Source organism: Grus americana, chromosome 6 (assembly GCF_028858705.1).
Source record: "Grus americana isolate bGruAme1 chromosome 6, bGruAme1.mat, whole genome shotgun sequence".
NCBI lineage: Eukaryota > Metazoa > Chordata > Aves > Gruiformes > Gruidae > Grus > Grus americana.
Genome location: NC_072857.1, coordinates 17,890,056 through 17,907,959, shown reverse-complemented (window position 1 = coordinate 17,907,959; position 17,904 = coordinate 17,890,056). Strand labels below are relative to the sequence as shown.

The following is a 17,904-nucleotide window of genomic DNA, read 5'->3' as shown; positions in this document are numbered from 1 at the left end:
AGCTGACTGGGACTCACAGCCAGGGCAGGACAGTTCTCCAGCCGGTCCCTTCCCGGTACGGCTGTCAGTGCTTCCCAGCCCTCCCCAGGAAGCACTGCGGCACACCAGCTTTAAATAGCTTTATTAGTGGAAGCTCTGTGCCCGCAGCCCCCACTGTGGGGGCCATGGGGATGCCAGGCAGCCCCACGCTGTCCCCTGGGGAAGCCGGGGCTCCCCAGGGTGCAGAGCTAGGCTCACGCCCGCTGTCCCTGACACCAGCTCAGCCTGTATCTGTCCCGGGGGGGAGCCGCAGTGTGAGCCTGGGGATGACCTCCCAAATTGTCCTCGCCTGACCCCAGGCCATCAGACGCAGAGGCTGAGCTCCTGACGGACGGAGCACTTGCGGCACTGCACCACACAGCACCAGTGAAAGCGGCAAAGGCAGTTCTCCTCCAGCACCACCGTCTCGTCCCGGTGCCCTCGCCCACAGCACAGCAGGTCACACCCGCTTGTGTCCATGGCTGTGCTGTTGCAGATGCGGCCCCGGGTGCCCAGCGAGCCCGTCTTACGGTTAGCCGAGCAGAAATCGGGTGAGTCGGCTGAGTAGATGAGGTCCTGCTTGTCCGGCGGTTTGATGTTGTCACCCACAGGGATAAGGGTTTTCCCGTCGTTGCCCCCCATCACCTTGAAAGCCCCATTGAAGCGCTCGAGCAGGCGGTCCCCCACCTCACGGAAATGGGGCATCTTCCGCCAGCAGGTCCGCAGGGTGCAGGAGCCTGACAGCCCGTGGCATTTGCACTCTGTCCGCATGTAGCTGCGCACCGCCTGGGGAAGAGACAGGGATGCTCAACCTCTGATTCCCCGCCTCCCTGCCCAGCATCTCAAACCAAATCCCCGCCTCATGGTGCTGCCCTGGCCCGGGGGAGGGTGCTATGGCGGGGCAGGGGGTTTCCAAAGCACCTGCAAAGGGCTCCTGAAAGATACTGGTCCATATTTCACCCAAAGTTGGTGCAGGTACATGGCTTGGAGGAGATAAAGGTGGAGGGTTGAGCTGGGTAGGGGCATGGGGGGGTGATGTTTGCAGAGGCCAGGGAGTGTGGGGCCTTACCAAGCGCCCAGCTTCGTTGTTGTGCAGGTCGATGAGAGCTCGGATATCATTTTTGCCTTTCTTGCTCTTGGCATCCATGAACTGCTGGGATTTCTCGTAGCCGAACTGCACGTCGTCCCCGCAGCCCCCCCACTCCCAGGCCGTGCCCTCAGTGCCCGGACCCGCCGTGGGTGAGGGGGGAGCCCGGCTCCGCGTCAGCTCGCAGCCACACTGCAGCAGCTCACCCATGCTGCAGGCCTGTGTGATGGCGTGGCTCACCCCGGCCGCCGTGATGGCGTACACGAAGGCTGTCTCCCGGATATCTGCAGGGGAACAGCCAGGGCCGGGATGCTGGGTCAGCTCTGGCAAAGACTCTGCAATCAAAGCATCCACCCGCTGGCACCCCATGGGTGCTTGAACCTCCCCTTCTTCCCCTTCCTCTGTGCTCTGTGCTGTTCCCCGGGTGATGCACCCACCCCGGAGTGGGCTGCCTGGGGCAGGAGCTGTCTCTTGCAAGCAGATAAGCAGAATTTGGGGGATGGCCAGGCCCTGCCAGCATTCCTCCACCCCAGCTGTAGGGTCCATGGGACAACAAATCTTCTGCCTGCCATTGCAAGGATGGGTGCTGCCCCATAGAAAAGAGGGGAGCTCAGTGAGCTGGTGCTGGCTGCAGGCAGGGCTGTCCCAGGTGACTGGGTGATACCCACAGCTTCCTCACACCACCCTGCAATGTCCCTCCAAGCAGTAAAAATCCCATCCCCAGCTGCAAGCTGGCACTTGAGGAGAAGCGCTGTGAGGGACACCACGGGTGCCACTCACCCCCCTGGGAGGCAGCAGCGGTGAAGCTGTGCTGCCCGCTCTCCCCCCCATACCTGCTTTGCCACAGAGTGCTGCCTGCCCCCCTCCCTCCACCAGCACAGCCTCCACCCTGCAGGATTATTTATTATTAGTATTTGCTCCTGTCTCTCTCTGCTCCGGGACACGAATTCCAAGCATCCTTCCCCTGCCCGGACCTGCCGTTCACAGCCGCAGCCAGCGGGGGATTCTGGCAGCAGGGGCGCGGCGCCCTGCTCGGGGGGCTCCTGTGCTCCCCCCCACCCCTGTGCCAGGCAAACCCTTGCCCACCTGAATGCCAGGGCAGGGCTGGCCCAGAGTAGTGACACAGAAGATGTGCCTGGAGCTTGGGGACAGAGGGAAGGTGTGTTTTGGGGGGGTGCCCCATCCCTCAGTCTCCAGCACTCTGACTTGGGGGGCTCCAGGAAGAGGGGCTCCTGGGCACCGTTTCCATGAGTGGCTCCTTCACAAGCCCACACAGCACCTAACTCCCACCAGTGTTGGTAGGAGCTGGGCACACTGGTGCCACCCTGGGGACGGGCGTCCCCTGCCCTGGCCCTCCTGCCCCCCTTAAGCCACACGACCACCCACCTGGGGCTGGCAGAGCCCTCGGCGGGCAGCCCATGGCTGGCAGAGCTCCCCATGCCACCCTGCCAACTGGGGACCGGGGGGGGGCCACTCCTCTGACAGCTCCTCCAGACACGTGGCTGCCCCCAAGCCAGCCTGCCCTGGCACGTCTGCCTGACACGGGCGGCAGGGAGGGAAGGGGGGGTGGCCGTGACTGCGCCAGGGAGGCTGTGGCTGGGAACCAGAGCTCGCTGCAGCTTCCTTGGAAAGAGGAGCTTTTTGGATGGCATCTGGGAACCCCAAAAATTCTGAGATGGCTTGTGCAGTTCCTGCAGGCTTGCAGGGAGCCTGGTGCCTGCTGGCATCTCTCAGCTCAGGGTGAGCTCTCTGCTTCTGACACCCACAATGAGACCTGGGGGCCTCCATGCCTCCAGCTGGGATGTCCCATGTCCTCAGAGTGCCAGGGAATCCCAAACTCATCACTCTCCCTAGGACATTGCTCATCTCCACTGCCCCAGCAGCAAGGCTGGGCCAAACAGAGCATGGTGGCTCCTTCAGCATCCCCATGCCTGATGCGCCTGCATGTCCTCCAACCCATGCTGCCCCCAGGTACCCGACAGCTCATACACCAGCATCACCCACTCGCTATCAGGTCTGGCCTTGGCATCCCATCCTGCTTCCAGCCCAGATCCCTGCCTGGCACAGATCCCACCTGCCTCACCACCAGGACAGTGTGAAAATAGATGACTCCAGAGGCAGGAGTGATCCTGCACACCCTGGCTCTCTGCCCCCCAACTGAATATATCTTCCTGCGTTAGGGGGAACCTACACTTGCAAATCAGTTTCTTAAATGAGCCTCTCTCCCTGCCACAGGCTGGTGTCTCCTTCGGGGCCCCAGCTCTGCCCCCCCTCAGCGCTGCAGCTGCCGGGTGCCCAGGGTGCTCTGCCCTTGCCAGTGACTCTGGAGAGGGGGAGAACAGCAAAGCTGTGACATCCAGGCACTGCCACGCCATCCCCCTTGCAGGGCCCAAGGGCGTACCCACTCTGGCTTGGCCCAGCAGATGTACCGGTGGGAGATGTGATGGCTGATGAGACCGGGGCTTACTCCGGCATCTTCAAGCCCCCCCAGCACAGGGACCAACATGGGAACAGGGACAGGACTAAACTCACCACCCACTAAGTGGCCCTACCAGCCCGAGGTGCTTTGAGCATCACCCCCTTCCCTACCCACCCCAGCCACTCTCCCTGGGGAGCGTGGCAGGGCTTTCCCATCCCTTACAGACTCACAGGTGCCCCCTCGCTCTGCCCCTGCTCTGGCTTTGATGCAGCTGGGCTGGGCTCGGACCACTGCATCCCCCTGGCTGGGACCTGCCCATCCCTCCCTGCCACCACACCTCTGTCCCTTGGGGTGACATCAGGGTGCCCACCAGGGATGCAGGGATGAGGAGAGAGCACTCCTCTCCTCTGCTCCTTGCAAGGCCAGGAGGAGGGAGTTGCAGGGCACCCATGGGGCAAGGGGCAGCTCCCAGGGGCTGTGTGCTGCCTTACGCCTGGGCCCCTTCCCCCAGCACACCCCGGGGTCCCGGGGGAGTAGTAAATCACTGCCAGACGAGGGTGCATTCTTGGGCTTTGTGAAGCCCCGCGCTGTCTGGGAGCATTGGTAATTGCTTCATTACAACACGGGGAGACATGTCCCGGCAGTAAAACCTCAGCATGACTGCACAGGGGAGCACTGAGCAAGCCCCTCCATGTGCACGCATACACACACACACACACACACACACACACACACACACTTGCACGCCCAGACTCTGCACCAGGAGTCCCGGGGAGGCACGTGGCCAAGCAGCTGGAGGCTGTGATTTACTTTTCGTGAGATGGGAAGCTGAGGAAACACTGGCCTTACCCTGCTGCAGGATCTTGCCGAAGTACTTGCTGTGGCTGGTGCAGTTCCAGCGGCGGAAACGGAATTGGTACTGGCACTCCCGGACGCCCAGCTTGGTGCCCTTGGCCACCTCCTGCACGATCTCCGGCTCTAACTGGCACAGCTCCGCCTGCTTCCCTGCCAGCCGCTTCGTCTTACGGCAGATGCTGTTGGGGTCCATGACCAGGGGGCTCCCCACTGCCCTGCAGGAGGGACAGCGAGCAGAGCAAAACCAGCACCTGAGCCGGGGGGGACCGGGGTGGCATGGCCAGACCTGCTCCCAGGGATGGAGCAAGGCCATGGGGCAACGCCAGCTCAGCGCTGAGCCTGGGTGACAAGGGGACAGGGCAAAAGGTATGGGTGGCACCTACGTGCCAGCACCCGGGGAACACCTTGCCCTGCCCAGGCAGGTGGGGAATAGGGGAACAGGGGAGATCCCCAACTGCACAGCTGACTGGAGGATGCTGGCAGGTGCCACTCTACACTCCAAAGCCCTTGGGGACATGCCTGGGGGTGATGGCGGTGTCCCCAATGGGAGGAGACAGAGACACTGTGCTGCTCAGCACCTGCTCTTTGGGTCTGGCATTGACCCAGCACAGCCCTGGCATCACGGTGTGTCCGATGCCCAGTGCAGCTGCAGCTCCCAGAGCCCTGTGGGCACAGCAGGGAGCCCAGCCAGCACTCTCAGTGCGCCTCCTCCTTTCCAGGGGGGCTCACTGCTTTACCCCGTGGGAGACGAGCCGAGTGACCTTGCCAGCGATAAAGCCCCTTGGCTGCTGGCCAGGCTCCCATGCTCACCTCCCCTTACCCAGGCATCGGCCCCGGGGGAACGGAGCCGCTCATGGGTGCAGGCGTGCGAGGGAGGGATGCAGGTGGCATCGCCAGCCCTGCCGATGCCAGCACGGGAGGGCAAGTCTTGGCTGGGCCGGTGCCAGAGGCAGCTCCTCCCTGCCAGCGTAGCTGGAGCGAGTTGCCTGGCTCTCCAGGCTGGGAGGCAAAGTCTGAGCACGACACCACGCTCCCTGGCGTGCTGCTGGCTACAGAAACTCCTGTACTTTCCCCACACATTTCGCCTGGAGTGCCCTCCATGGCACGGCTCGTGCAGCTGCGCAGCCCGCCGGCGCCGTGCCCCGTGCCGGGGCGGGCGAAGCTCCAGCTCCGCCGTGGGCAACGCCAGAGCTGCAGCGGGCAGAGGGCAGGCATGCTGCACCGACAGCCTCCCGCCCATCCCGCGGCACGGAAGGAGCATGGCCGTGGCCCACCCGAATTTAGCATGCCCCAAACACAGCCCCACTCAGCCTCCCCTTCCCCTCCAGCACCGCTCCTGTGGGATCAGAGCTCATTCTGCTCAATAACGTGACTTTTTCCTGGCTGTGGATGCCCACAGAACCCCAGGGCTGAACTTGGCATCCCCCAGCGCTTTGGGATGCCCGAGGACTGCGAGGCCATGACCCCTGGGGTCCCTGGGGAAGCAGTGCCTGGGCAGCCCCGCTCACTGGGGAGCTCCGGCTGCACTGCAGCTTCCAAACCCAGACCTTTATAGTCTGGCCAAGCCCCAGGGGCTCGAAAATCATAAGCTGAATCTCAGTGTATAACTACGTTCTGGGTTTCCTTTTCACTCTCACGCAGCTGGGGGGCTGTGTTCGGGTGGCTGCAGGGCTTCGCTTGCCACCCCGCCCCTGGTGCAAACCCCTTCTGAGCCTCTCGTTTTAAGCTTGAGGTCCTGCCAGGGTTCCTCTGCCCCACGTCAGCCTCCCAAGATGTCCCCATCTCCTGCCCACCAAATCCCACCTGGAAAAGGAGCCCTTATGCTTTGGCTGGTGGTTTACAGGGTTAAACAGCTCAACCAAGAGGCACAGCCCAGAAAGGTGTCCTCCAGGAGGGAAAGTGGGGCAAGCCCACACTGCTGTTGGGGAGCACCCATCTCCCTTTGCCCCCCGCTGGGTCGGTTTCCCTTTGCATGAGTATCCCGCTGCGTGATGCATGGGTGCCTCTGCAAAGGGGTGGGACTGCTGGGGAAGAATAGTGGGGCTGTGGCTGGGCTGGGACAGGTCCCCCATCGATGGGGAAACTGAGGCACATGTGGAAAGCCACCAGCGAGCCTGTCCAGTCCCATCCCACGATGACCGCATGGGGATTCAAGCCTCCATGCCAGGCTCTGAGCTCGTCTTCCTCGGGGGACCGTGGGCTATTGACATCCCCAATGGGATGGTGGAGGTTTGGCCGCCTGCTCCGGCAGGGTGGGGAAGAAAAGGAGCCGGGATGGGACTTTCATTAAGAGACGACTCTTTGTACTCATATAAAAACGATGCGCCAGCCCCCCGGGGCCGTCAGATCAAATGCTGAACTGTGGCTCACCCCGGCCCACCGGATCAGGCCGGGAAGAAGAGCTCAGCCCCGCGGGGCCGGGGGGCGGCAGGCTGCTTGCCGGCACCGCGGGGGTCCCCACCCATGGCCCAGGCAGCAGTGAAACCAGCGGGAGCGCGCCGGAGCTCGCTGGTCACACCGACGAGGCATGGGGTGGGCTGCCTAAGTCCGGCGCAATATTAATTTCCGCTGGGCTCTGCTTTCTGGCGCAGGGAGGCTGCCGGGAGCCCAAGAGCTGTTTTGCTTTGGAGGGTTTGGGGGGGGGGGGGGGGCAGGGGGGAGACAAGGGCAAGAAAAATGCTGCCAAACTGCTACCGCTTTGGCAAGGGCTCCAGCGCGGGGCCCAGATCTGCCTGAGCTTGTCCTGCTCCAAGGCCTCCCGCATCTACAATTAAGGTGCCCCACCTCTGCCGCCGGGCACTCCTCCCACTGCCCTGGTGAAGGAACCGGGTCGCCAGTCGGTCCCCCCAACTCGCCCGGGGCACCCCGGCCCCCCACCACCTCCCCCCTGGCAACCTCCAGCTGGGCTCGGTATCTCGGCAGCATCCCTCCCGCCTGCCCCCAGCACCCTCCGCCGGTTGCCAAAACTGCCGCCGGTTGGCTGCTGCCTGAAAGGAGCCGCGACGATAAGCTCCACTTTCTGCCGTGATTCCCAGCACCCCTGTGCAAGGGAAACAACCCCCATTGCTGGAAGGGGAAACTGAGGCACGGAATAGGAGCTGCAACCTGCCACCAACCCACTGCTGTCACACCTTCAGCTGACGGAGCCGCAGCCTGAGCCCGGTCCAGGTGACACACGGGAAACAGGAGTCACTGGGGCTTCTGATGCAAGCCCTGTGCTCTGGATGCCATCCCTGCTGTGACAGAGCTGGGGGCTCCCAAGAGCCACAATCACCAGCTTTTCTGGCTCAGCTGTTGGTCATGGAGCCTCCAGTATGTCCCTGGCTGGTTCCCAGCCAAAATCGTAGACCAAGGAGCCTGGCACAAGTCCCCATCTCCCCCTCGGACATGGGGATAGAGTGGAGCAGGGCTTCTCCTGGCCCTCACCAGCGGACCATGATCAAGGGGAGCCGGTGGGGTCCTGCTTTGCAGGGAGCCAATGTCAAGGAAGAGGATGGTCAGCCTTCACAAACGGCACCTGCACTTTGGGCGGAAAAATACCTCCTTTGGTCCTGACAGCCCTGAAACCCGGTGGTTGTGCCATGCCAGCTCCATGTGGGACTGGCCGGGTTTGCACCCATCGAGTGCTGCTGCCTGGGCGTTCCTGTACGGCTTGCCTCGCATCCAGATCTCCATCCCAGCCCCTGGATGCCAGTGTGCCCAGCCCATCACCCCAAGCCCACAGGCACTTCTTCACCTGCTTGGAGAGGCGAGAGCTGCAGGACACCAGCCCTGGAGAGCTGAGCTCCATCCCCGAGGGGACGGGTCACCCCGCATCCCACCCACTGGTGTCACACTCAGCGACAGTCTGCGAGGAAATCAGACCCTGTGGAAGCTTTGCTTCACACCTGCCATTGGCAGACACATTCCAAGCTGTGCACACAGGCCAAGGCGGGGGACACCCATGAATTTTCACCCATCTGGCTTCCCTTCACACCACGCAGGCGTGCAGCGAGTGCCCGGCCCCTCACCTGGGGCAGTGCGTGGGTGCCGCTGGAGGCGGGTTACTAACCGGGGCAATCGGGTGTGGAAAGCAGAGCAGGAGGAGCACTGGGGGTGAGTAAGCAGCAAGTCACTGCCCTGGGGGGCACGGCCGGGGCTCAGCTGCCAAGCAGCACTGGGGGCACCGGGGGAGCGGGAAATGCTACAGGTCGGGGAGAGCAGGGGGACCCCGTTCCCTGCTCTCCCCCTCACACCTCCTCGGCAAGGATGGCACGCAAAGAGCTGGGAAACTGCCCAAAGGAAAGAGGCTTTGGGGTGGCATAGCATCAACCCACCGACCCGCTGGCTGCAGGGTCACGCCAAGGCTGGGCACTCGCGGGCAGGAGCTGCCCAAGCTTGTGCTGCGGGTACCGGGAGGGATGGAGGGAGCACGTGCTCGCAGGGGTGGGGGTCCCAAAGCCATGTCCAAGCCCTCGGAGGGCTGGGATGAGAAGAAAGGGGTCCACCCACCCCTGGTCACTGTGCCTTCCTCCAGGTGCTGATGGAGGCTGGAGCTGGAGTGGAACAAGGGCTGGGCTAGCGTATGCCCAAATGCGGGTGCCATGCATGGCAGCGAGACCCTGAGCAAATATCAGGGTGTGCCCAGCTCTGCCTAGCACCCTCCTGCACAAGGAGAGGATTTGAAGGGGTCAAGCCTCTGATGCAAAGCCCAGCTGACCCTCAGCTTGGGGCATGCACATGGCAGGGCTGGGCAGCCTGGGTGTCACCGTGGGAGAGTGGAGGTGACCAGGAGGGGACGAGGGATGGCATGGGGGAAAGCTCAGCTCTGGTCTTTGCAGGAAGACACAAGTAGCCCAATTCTGGAACCAGTGCCATCTCAAAGAATGCAAGGGAAACATTTTCACTTTGAAAAACCCAGGGGGTCAGCGGCTGCCCCAGAAGGGATACAGGGAGATGCCGCTGGGCAGATGCTCCCGCACTGGGAGGTGCTTTGCTGCCCACACTGTGCTGCTCCGGGGGTGAGGGCATGCCTGGGACAGCCGGGCAGCCCAGTCTGCTGGGCGCTGTGGGGGGCTGTGGGCTGTGGGGTGACAGGTGTGGGTCAGCAGGCCCAGTGGGTGACTCACGATGCTCACCCCAAGGCACACAGGCAGGGCCCTACAGCCCGGCAGCCTGTTCTTACAGGCTCCACACCGGGCAGGTGCTGGTCAGGGCGGTGGAAGAGAAGGGGGCGCCCCAGAAACCCACCCAAGTGGCTTCAGGGGGCATGGGTCTGGGACCCCCTCGAGCAGGGGTGCAGCCATGGGTGCTGGTGGACGGGTCCTCCCTGAGCTGGCATCTGGGGAAGCCCCACGGAGACCTGAAGACACACTGCCAGTGGGGATGCATGAGAAGGGGACACAGGGCAGGTGTCTGTCCCTCTGGGCCCCCTGAGACCCACGGCTGGAGCAGAGAACATCTTACCCAGGATGGTTTTCGCCCTTGCTCTCTCTTCCACCTCCTGACTGCTCTCAGCTGTGCTGACAGGCACTGGGGCACTGGGGAAGCTGGGCTTTGCTCACCCCCATCCCCACGGTGCCACAGTCCCTGTGAGCACAGCCCAACCACAAACCGGCTCGGCTGAAATCCTGCCCTCAACCTGCCCAGGGCTCCTGAGACACCAGGTTTGGCCACCCCATATCCCTGCACCCTCCAGGCGAGCCCAGGAGCCCCAGGCGGTCCCTACCTCTCCTACTCAGAGAGGAATCGCTGTTGCACAAGCAGCTGGGTGAGAAACACAAAAAGGAGGAAGAAAGAGATTTTACCAGGCTGGTGGAAGCAAGGGAAGCCTGGTCCTTGCAGCCTGGCACTAACCAAGGGACCAGCAGCACCTAAATGACACATCTTCCCCATCAGCACTGACCATAGCCTGCTCCCCTCCATCATGGAAAGGTCTGTGTGTCTGTCCACCCCCGTCCCTCTGCCTCTTCTTAGACACAGGGGCACAGGGGGTATAGGACAAGGGTGACTGTATCTTCAGTGAGCCCTCTGGGGACATTCCACCACAATGATGCTCTTTCTCAGGCTACAATGTCATCAGCATGATGTCACTACTCGCGTATCGCACCCAAACCTTTCTCTGTAGATGCAGCTATCTGGCAGAATCCCAATGGGAGCCATTACCACCCACGAATGGCTGAGCCCTGCTGTGTGCCTGGGCTGGGGACCATCCCCACCAGGACCCTGCCATGTTGCACCCCACCATGCCACTCTCACAAATCAGTTTGTCACCAGCATGAGAAAAAACGCCTCAAACAGGCAGCCCCCTCCACTGCACAGCCAACGCACCCAGGGGCGGGATGGGTGGGGTGGTAAAGACTTTCCTTTCCTGCCCAGGGGAACATGCCCCTTGGCTAAGCACCCACAGGTGTCCCAGGTGAGCATGCAGAGATGCACAAGCGAAGGTGTACCACCAACGTCCCTATGCATCGGTGACAGGGACATTAAGGAACAGCTCTATCTGGCGCTTCCAGGAGCCCTGGCACAACACATGGCTGCATCCCTGAACCCCTCCTCACCAAAAGCAAAACCTACAGAGACCAGTGCTACCCAGATCTGGGAGAGGGGACAGGTACTGGGAGCAGGCATGTGGAAGATGCTTGTCTCAAGCTGTCTTGAAAGATTGGGCAGTGCCCGGACCTCTCTCCCCCGCACGGGAAGAGCTCCCTGGAAATGAGGGATGATCTCAGCCGGGGGCTGGAGATCCCAAGCTCTGGGGGAAGCAGCTCATGAATCAGTCCGCTGCTCCAGTGCCCTGTCCCAGGAAGCCCGGCATGTCCTTTTGGTGGTGCTGGTGGCCTCATCCACACATCACCTCCTCCCAGCTTCCTGGCTCTGGGCTCCGGAGTGAAGCAGAGTGCGTGCTGGTGATCCCCCTGCAGTCGCTCCGCTGCCCGGCACATTCGGCCACGCTGCGTGCAGCTGGTTTATTATTCTTAAATTAAAGGTTCCTTTTCTTCTTCTTTTTCAAAAGAAGAAAAAACAAGTTTGACCCTTTGCCCTCCTCTGCCAAATCCTGCTAATCTCCCCAGGCCGGCGCTGCCAGCACACGCACGGCATAGTCACGGCACCAGCAGGACCCAGGCTCGGCAGCAAGATGTGGCACTGAGCAGCCGGGGTGAGGGGCAGCGGTACCCCAGCACCCTGCCCTTGCTGGTCCCATCTGCCTGCTCCCGAATCAAAGACAAAGCGAGCTCCCGCTTCACCCCTGCCCTCTCCAGCTGTGGGCAGGATGGCACCAATGTCCCCAGAGCTGGTGCGCGGGGCACGAGTTTGAGGGTGAGGGCTCACCGGGTGGGTGTTGATCCGGATGGGGCAGAGAAAGTGCAAAGAGCTGAAGGGACAGCTGCGAGTGCAGAGCAGCGGTCTGAGAATTAGCCAGGGAAAAATCAGTGGGATGGCCTGTGTCCTGGGATGGCGCAGCTACCCCAAAGTGGGTGGTGGGGAGCAGGGGTACCCTCAGCACACACCCTGTCCTGACCAGGGCTCACCCTACCTTGCTCTCCCCTCCTCTAGCAAAAAGCCAAGGCAAGCCCCTCTCACACCCGCGTTAACCCCTTCCCCAGCAATAAACACAGTGCTTGGGCTCCAAGGCCAAATTCTCAGCTGGTGTAAAACCGACCATAATGGCACCATTTATACCCACCAAGACACCCACCCCCATGCTTTTGCCCCACACCCCTGGAGCCAGGGCTAGTGAAGGGGATGGAGCTGTGGCATAAATCACCAGCGGGCAGGCAGGGGACCGGGAGGGGAAAGGCTTATGGAGAGCTTTATTTTAGGGGTCAAAAGAGTGTGACAATGTGGAGACGAATAGCCTCAGATAATGAATGATAGCCCGGACGGCACGCCGGGGAGCTGGAATCTAAGCACTTAAAACCGGATAAAGACAGGCTGGGTGAAATTCTTAATAGATTTAAATAGTTCATGTTTCGACAGATACCTGGGCTTTCCAAGGCTGGGTCCCAGCTCTGCGCCTGTAATGAATCCCCCACCCCCTCCGGTATCCTGCAAGGCACCGTCTCTGCCTTTGATGAAGGCACCATTACAAACAGGGGTTTTGTCCCTGCCGCGTCCAGGCCACCACTCAGAAGGGGACACCGTAGGGACCCTCGGGCTTTTAATTAAAGTTGACTTATTGGAGGGGTCTGGAGGTCCCTGCCTCCCCTTCCCTGCCCCACAGGCATGCAACCTTCCTGGGCTGTGGGCTTGGGGTGCGGGGAGGCAGGCTGCAGTTCTCTCCACAGGACTTGGGTGCCCCGTACCCCCAGGGACCCCCCAGCCTGCTGTCCCCAACGTGCTCAGGTGCCCAAACCCCAACAGTGTGGGGGTGCCCCCGGGCTAGATCCACCTGGCCAGCAAGCAGCGGTCCCCACCCAAGGGGTACCCTGAGTGTAGGGGACTCTGTCTCCAAGCTGGGGTGGGGGAACCACCCCCGGAGAGCGAGGGACTCTGCGCACCCCTCCTGGCACCCACCCCGGGATGTCCTACTCACCACCAGAGCCCGATGATGTTGGCAGGGCAGAGGAGGATGAAGAAGAGCCCCAGCTGGGTCCGGGAGGAAGGCAGCATCCTGCCAGGGCTGGGGAGGGAGGGGGGGGGAGCGCCGAGCCCCCTCCGCGCCCCCGCGGGGAGCCGGGCAGCCGGGCTCGCCGCCGCCCCGAGGGTCTGGCCGGGGCCCCGGCGGGTGGGTGCCCGCTGCCTGCCTCCGCCGGGCCGGGGCGGGCGGGCACCGCGGCCGGCGGGGCTGGGCTGGGGCTGGGCTGGGCTGGGCAGGCACCTCCGGGCGGCTGGAGCGCGCCGCGGAGGCTGCTCCGGAGAAGGAGGAGGAGGGACGGGGCTGCGAAAGCATCTGCCTCCGACAGGGAAACCGGAGCCCGGGGGGACGGACAGGGCGGGCCGGGCGGGGGGACTCCTGGGTGCCAAGCTCGGCTCCCGGCGCGCAGCCACGGACACGGCGTGGGCACGGTCACGGCCACGGGCACCCTCCGGCAGCGGGACTGTGACCGCAGCCTGCCCGGCCCCGCGTCCCACTGCTGCACTTGGACGCGCACGTCTTTGGCGGGGTCTGGCTGGCACAGCCCTGTCCCCCGCTGTCCCCCGCTGTCCCGGGCACCTGGCACGGCCCAGCTCAGCCCTGCAGCCCGTGCAGGAGCCTGCCTGACACAGGGTCCTGGTGCTGCCCTGCCAAACCTGACCCGGCCTCGAGGTGCCCCCCAGAACCTGCCCGTTGCTCTCCCGCCTCACCCTGACACCCCTGGAGTGGTCTTGCCCAAAGCTGGTGCCCGTTCACTGCCACCCAGCACAGCCCTGCCTGGCCCCTGTCCCTGTACTGGGTACGCCTGGCACAAGCCTGGCTCAGTGGTGCTGCCTGCCCTCGGACCAGCCTGTCCTGCCTAGGGATGCTGGAGGAGTGACCCCCCCAAACATCTTCCAACACTTGGCTCCAACTCCTCTGGGGAGACATCCCAGGGGCAGGGGGAGATGCGGGTGGGTGACAGGAGCAAGCCCCAGGAGCAAAGAGACCAGGAGAAGAGTGCAAGCAGGGTCGGCTTGTTTACAGTGATCTCACCTCAGGTGCAGCCGCGACCCAGGAGGGAGACAGCCCCCAGCACCGGATCACAGCAGGCAGCAGGAGCTGCCTGGGGCAGGAGGAAGCTGAGGGGCCTGGGAGGCAGGGGAGGGGGGTGCACAGCAGGGGCGGGTGGCTGGGTACAGGAGGAGCTGGTGCCCTTAGGCTGCCACCCCAATTTTCTCCTCCCTGTGCAGCCTCAGGAATGGTTTCCCAGGGCTCAGTCCAGGGCCCTGGGTTTCTGCCTCCTCTTGCACCATCCGTGACTCACAGCAGAGCTCGGGGATGCAGCTCGCAGCCCAGCAGCATCAGGGCCACAGATCCTGGGGCTGGGACAGCCATGCTGGGGGGCCCTAATCCACCTCTGCACCCACCTCCACTGAGCACCCAGCCAGCCCACTGGGTTACCCTGAGGGAAACAGGGTGTCTGTCACCAGTGATGGGCAAAGCAGAGCTCATCGCTCCCTCCAGTAGCAATTTGGGCTTTGTCTCCCTTCCTGAGAGGCTACCACCCCCCATCCCCTGCCCACCTCTAGCCTCTGGCTTGCCCATCAGTGCTCCCCTTGCTCCCATCACTGGTAACTTCTCCCCTTCACCCAGGCATGTTCGCTCCCCAGCAGCAGCGTTTGGTGGCGAATGACTCAGGTTTTATCTGTGGCTTGGCACAGTTCTTCTCTCCCTCCTGGGTGTAGGAGGTAAAAGACTCCCACCACCTCCACAGGTTTCCCACCTGCTCCTTCCCTGCCCTCCCACACAGGGACTGGGTGCCCAGTCTGCACCCTTTGCATGTTTGGGTGACAGGATTGAGCTGTCCTGACCCCAACACAGGGACATGGGGACCTTCCCTGAGCTGGGTGCTGCATCTGGGCTGCTGTGTCATGTCTGGTCCCTGGTGTATTTTGCTTTCACCCAACAGCTTTCATCCTACCTGCCCCATGGGAACCCTATTGCCTCAGAACTAGAGGAGAAGCCAGCAAAAGGCAGCTGTTGGGCAGGGGACATCCCTGCCGAGGCCAGGGACAGGCTGATACCGTGCCCGGGGCCCCAGCAGATAGAGCTCTACAGAGGCCGGCTGTAACGCACAGCTCATCTGCCGGCGTGTTGAAAGTGCCTGTTGTCCCCCCGCCCCAAGCGCCCGGCCTCCTTGCAAAGGCGGCGCGGGGCAGGTGAGAAGCTTTTATCTGATTTCCTAAGGGCAGAAAAATCCCTTTGATTTTGCCCCGGAGAGGGGAGCGGGAGGAGGGGGGAGCCCTGTCCCGGTGAGCAGGTGCGGCTGGTGCACAGTGACTTGCTTATCACGTCCCAGCTCAGGGCAGGCTGGAGGGGGCCAGGGGGGTTGTGATGCCCCCGCATCTACGTGGGAACATCACCTGGGACCTGCAGCAAAACCCCTTGAGAGGGGCTGGTGGGGCAGGATGGGCAAAGGTGGGCTCCTTGCTTGTGCTGGTAACAGGGTGGCTGGGACCAGGGGGACGCCCAGGATTTGCCCCTGCCTCCCAGCTTTTCTCCCAGTTGCATAAACATCCTCCTTTAGCAATGGGGAAACTGAGGCATGGAGATGCAGAGACCTGCTTAAGCAGCCAGGGAGTGATTGACTGCTACCCCAGCCCCAGGAGTTTGCTCACCCCCCTCCTTCTGCAACAAGACCCAAAGGGCCACATCCTTCAGCGGACAAGGCCACAGGGGTGACACTGAGCCAGGGCTACAGGCAACAATGATGCCACCGCCACCTCAAAGCAGCCTTCTACGCCACAGCTGATCCTTTGTCTCTGCCTTCCCTCGCCTCTCACAGCTCGCCCCCCCCCGGCTTTTGTGTTATTACAAATTATAAAACAATTTTTTCCTGCCGTCCCGCATTCTTCTGCCTCCTGCAAGAATTTTAATGTATTTATTTTTGCTATCAGGGGAAAGCGCCGTGTTCCTCAGCCACCCCCGGGCAGCCCCGGCCCCTCTTGGCCACTGATGGAAATTAATGATGGGGGATGCAGGGGGAGAGCAGGCACCCCTGCACCCCTGCAGCAGAGAGGCAGAGGGACGGGTGTCCCCCCCCAACCAGCCGCAGTTTCCCCAGTGGCAACGTCTGAGTGCAGAGGATGGAGAACCGGGCTGCGGCGGGGAAGAGTGATGGGGCAGTGGGGGCTGGTCCTCAGGAGACGCTGCTGGTTATGGGCTGGGGAGGGGACGGCTCTTGGGTGGCTGGGCAGGGCCAAGGGGTGCTTTGGAGTCCAGCTGCAGGGTGCTGTGATGACGATTCATATTCCCATGTAGCAGCATGGCCTTGGGCTTCCCCTGGGGTAGAGGAGGCCTCCCCCAGACACCAACCCACCTTGCCCCATGCAACAGCATCCCCAGTGGTCCCCATCCTGCTCCTGCAACAAAGCGGGACCCCCCCAAATGCCCCATCCTGCTTGGGGACACAGCCCCCCTCACTGACCCCCTCTGCCCCTAAGCTGGTGCCCCGGCGCTAAGCTGAGCTCTGGCTCCCGCTCCCCACCGCATGGCCCCAAGGGCAGGGATGGGGGTGCCTCGCTCCCCCAGCCCTCCTGCCCCGCAGCCGCAAGGCTGGGGGGGCTCTGGCCGCTGGGAGGGAGCGGACGGGGGGAGGAAGGAAAGGGCCTTTCCCGCTGCGGGGAAAGCGTGGCGATTTCCAACCCAAACACCCCGGCGCTCAGCAGCCGCATACTTTCCCAGCGTCCCTCCCCTCCTTTATTCCCGAGGACATTGGCGATCAAACCCAGGTTGGCCCCATCTCCTGCTCCTGCAGTGAGGTCATCGAGCTGTGTTTGTGACATCCCGGCGTCTCCATGGCAGTGCGCTGTGATGTCATAAGCCCAGGGTTGAGACCTCACGGCAGGAGGAGAATGATCTTATTAAAACAACACGGTCCCCATCTGCGGCCGCTTGCAGCCAGGGGACTCCAGTGCAGGGTAACAGCTGGCAAAGGGGCTGGTGGCAGCCAGGAGGACACTGGGGATGGAGCCCTCCCTGGGGTCGTGTCACTGGTGGGACCTGGTGGTGACACAGGGCATGATCCAATGCCCAAAGCAGAGGGCAGCCCCCAGGGCTGAGCTCCCAGACTGATGCAAACACACAAGCCCTGTGGTGCTAGGGTGCTGGTGAATTTGGGGACAGCCACGCCAGGGCTCACTGCCTGGGGGTCCCCCAGGCTCAGCCACAGCGCTGTCCACCTCCAGGGCTGAGCGTGTGGGGCCTTATCGGGGTGCAGAGCCCTTTCATGTCGAGCCGGCGGGCAGCAAGTGGAGCTGACGAGGACCTGTCCCCAGATCAGAGCCGCCTGGCGCTGATAGCAACCGCGGAGCCCGTTCTTAAATTAGACAAGTCCTCTGCCTCCCCCCGGCTGGACACTCCCGGCCCCTGCCCCATGGCTGGACACAGCCCGGGACATCCCAGCCTGTAGTGCTCCATGTGGGCAGCGTGCTCCACACACACAAATGCTCACACCCATGGGCACGTCCTGTGCCCCCGAGGAGGAGGGCTGTTCAGTGACTGGGAATCACTCAGGCACTGACAGATGGGGGAGGGAGGGAGGGATGTGTGAATAGGAGGATGGACAGATGGATGGGCGAGTGGCTAGCTGGACGGATGGGCAGGTAGGTGTGGGGATGGGTGGGAAGAGTGATGCTTGTGTTTGTTGATGGATGGATGGGTGGATGGATGGATGGATGGATGAGTGCACAGGCAGCTCAGTAGATGGATGGAGAGATGGCTGTGAGATAGAAAGCTGCATGCAGGTATGGATGGATGGATAGATGGATGGATGAAAGGACAGATGGACAGACAGACGGACAGGAGAAAGGATGGCCCTAGCACTCCCTAGCGAGCCCCTGCAGCTCTGGACATTGCTGCTCTTTCTCAACAACTTCAGTTTCACATAGCAGCAGAAAAGGCCCAGCTCTGTCCTGGGACAGAAGG

General features: G+C 62.6%; 1 protein-coding gene across 1 annotated transcript; it reads right to left on the bottom strand.

The window, feature by feature from the left end:
* Positions 1–342: 342 nt before the first annotated feature.
* WNT6 (Wnt family member 6) lies at positions 343–12,971 on the bottom strand. Its single transcript, XM_054830322.1, has 4 exons — positions 12,895–12,971; positions 4,374–4,594; positions 1,088–1,389; positions 343–804 (listed from the first exon to the last, which is right to left on the bottom strand). Exons 1-4 carry the CDS (start codon positions 12,969–12,971, stop codon positions 343–345), a joined length of 1,062 nt encoding a protein of 353 aa, XP_054686297.1.
* Positions 12,972–17,904: the final 4,933 nt, after the last annotated feature.